At 73.3% G+C, this 206-nt stretch overlaps 1 protein-coding gene across 1 annotated transcript in view; it reads right to left on the reverse strand.

Moving 5' to 3' along the window:
• The window catches only part of COL7A1 (collagen type VII alpha 1), a 60839-nt gene that overhangs the window by 1160 nt on the left and 59473 nt on the right, over positions 1–206 (reverse strand). The window contains 1 exon segment of the mRNA XM_015568266.1: positions 94–189. Within this exon segment, the coding sequence (XP_015423752.1) occupies positions 94–189 (96 nt within the window).

Raw genomic sequence — 206 nt, forward strand, 5'->3', positions numbered from 1 at the left:
CTCCCCGAGGCGGGGCTGCCCGGGGACGCGCCCACACCCAGGGCTCCAGGAAGCTGCCAGGTCCCAGCCCCGGGCAGAGGTGGTCGAACCCACGCCCAGAACATGTAAGAGGCTGGTCCTGGGCCGGGCCTCGTGGGGCTTTGCGCCCTTCATGTGGGAGGCGATGGGGACGGAGGCCCCGGGGGCTTCCTGCGGCCAGGGAGACG

Source organism: Myotis davidii, unplaced genomic scaffold (genome assembly GCF_000327345.1).
Source record: "Myotis davidii unplaced genomic scaffold, ASM32734v1 scaffold663, whole genome shotgun sequence".
NCBI classification, from domain to species: domain Eukaryota; kingdom Metazoa; phylum Chordata; class Mammalia; order Chiroptera; family Vespertilionidae; genus Myotis; species Myotis davidii.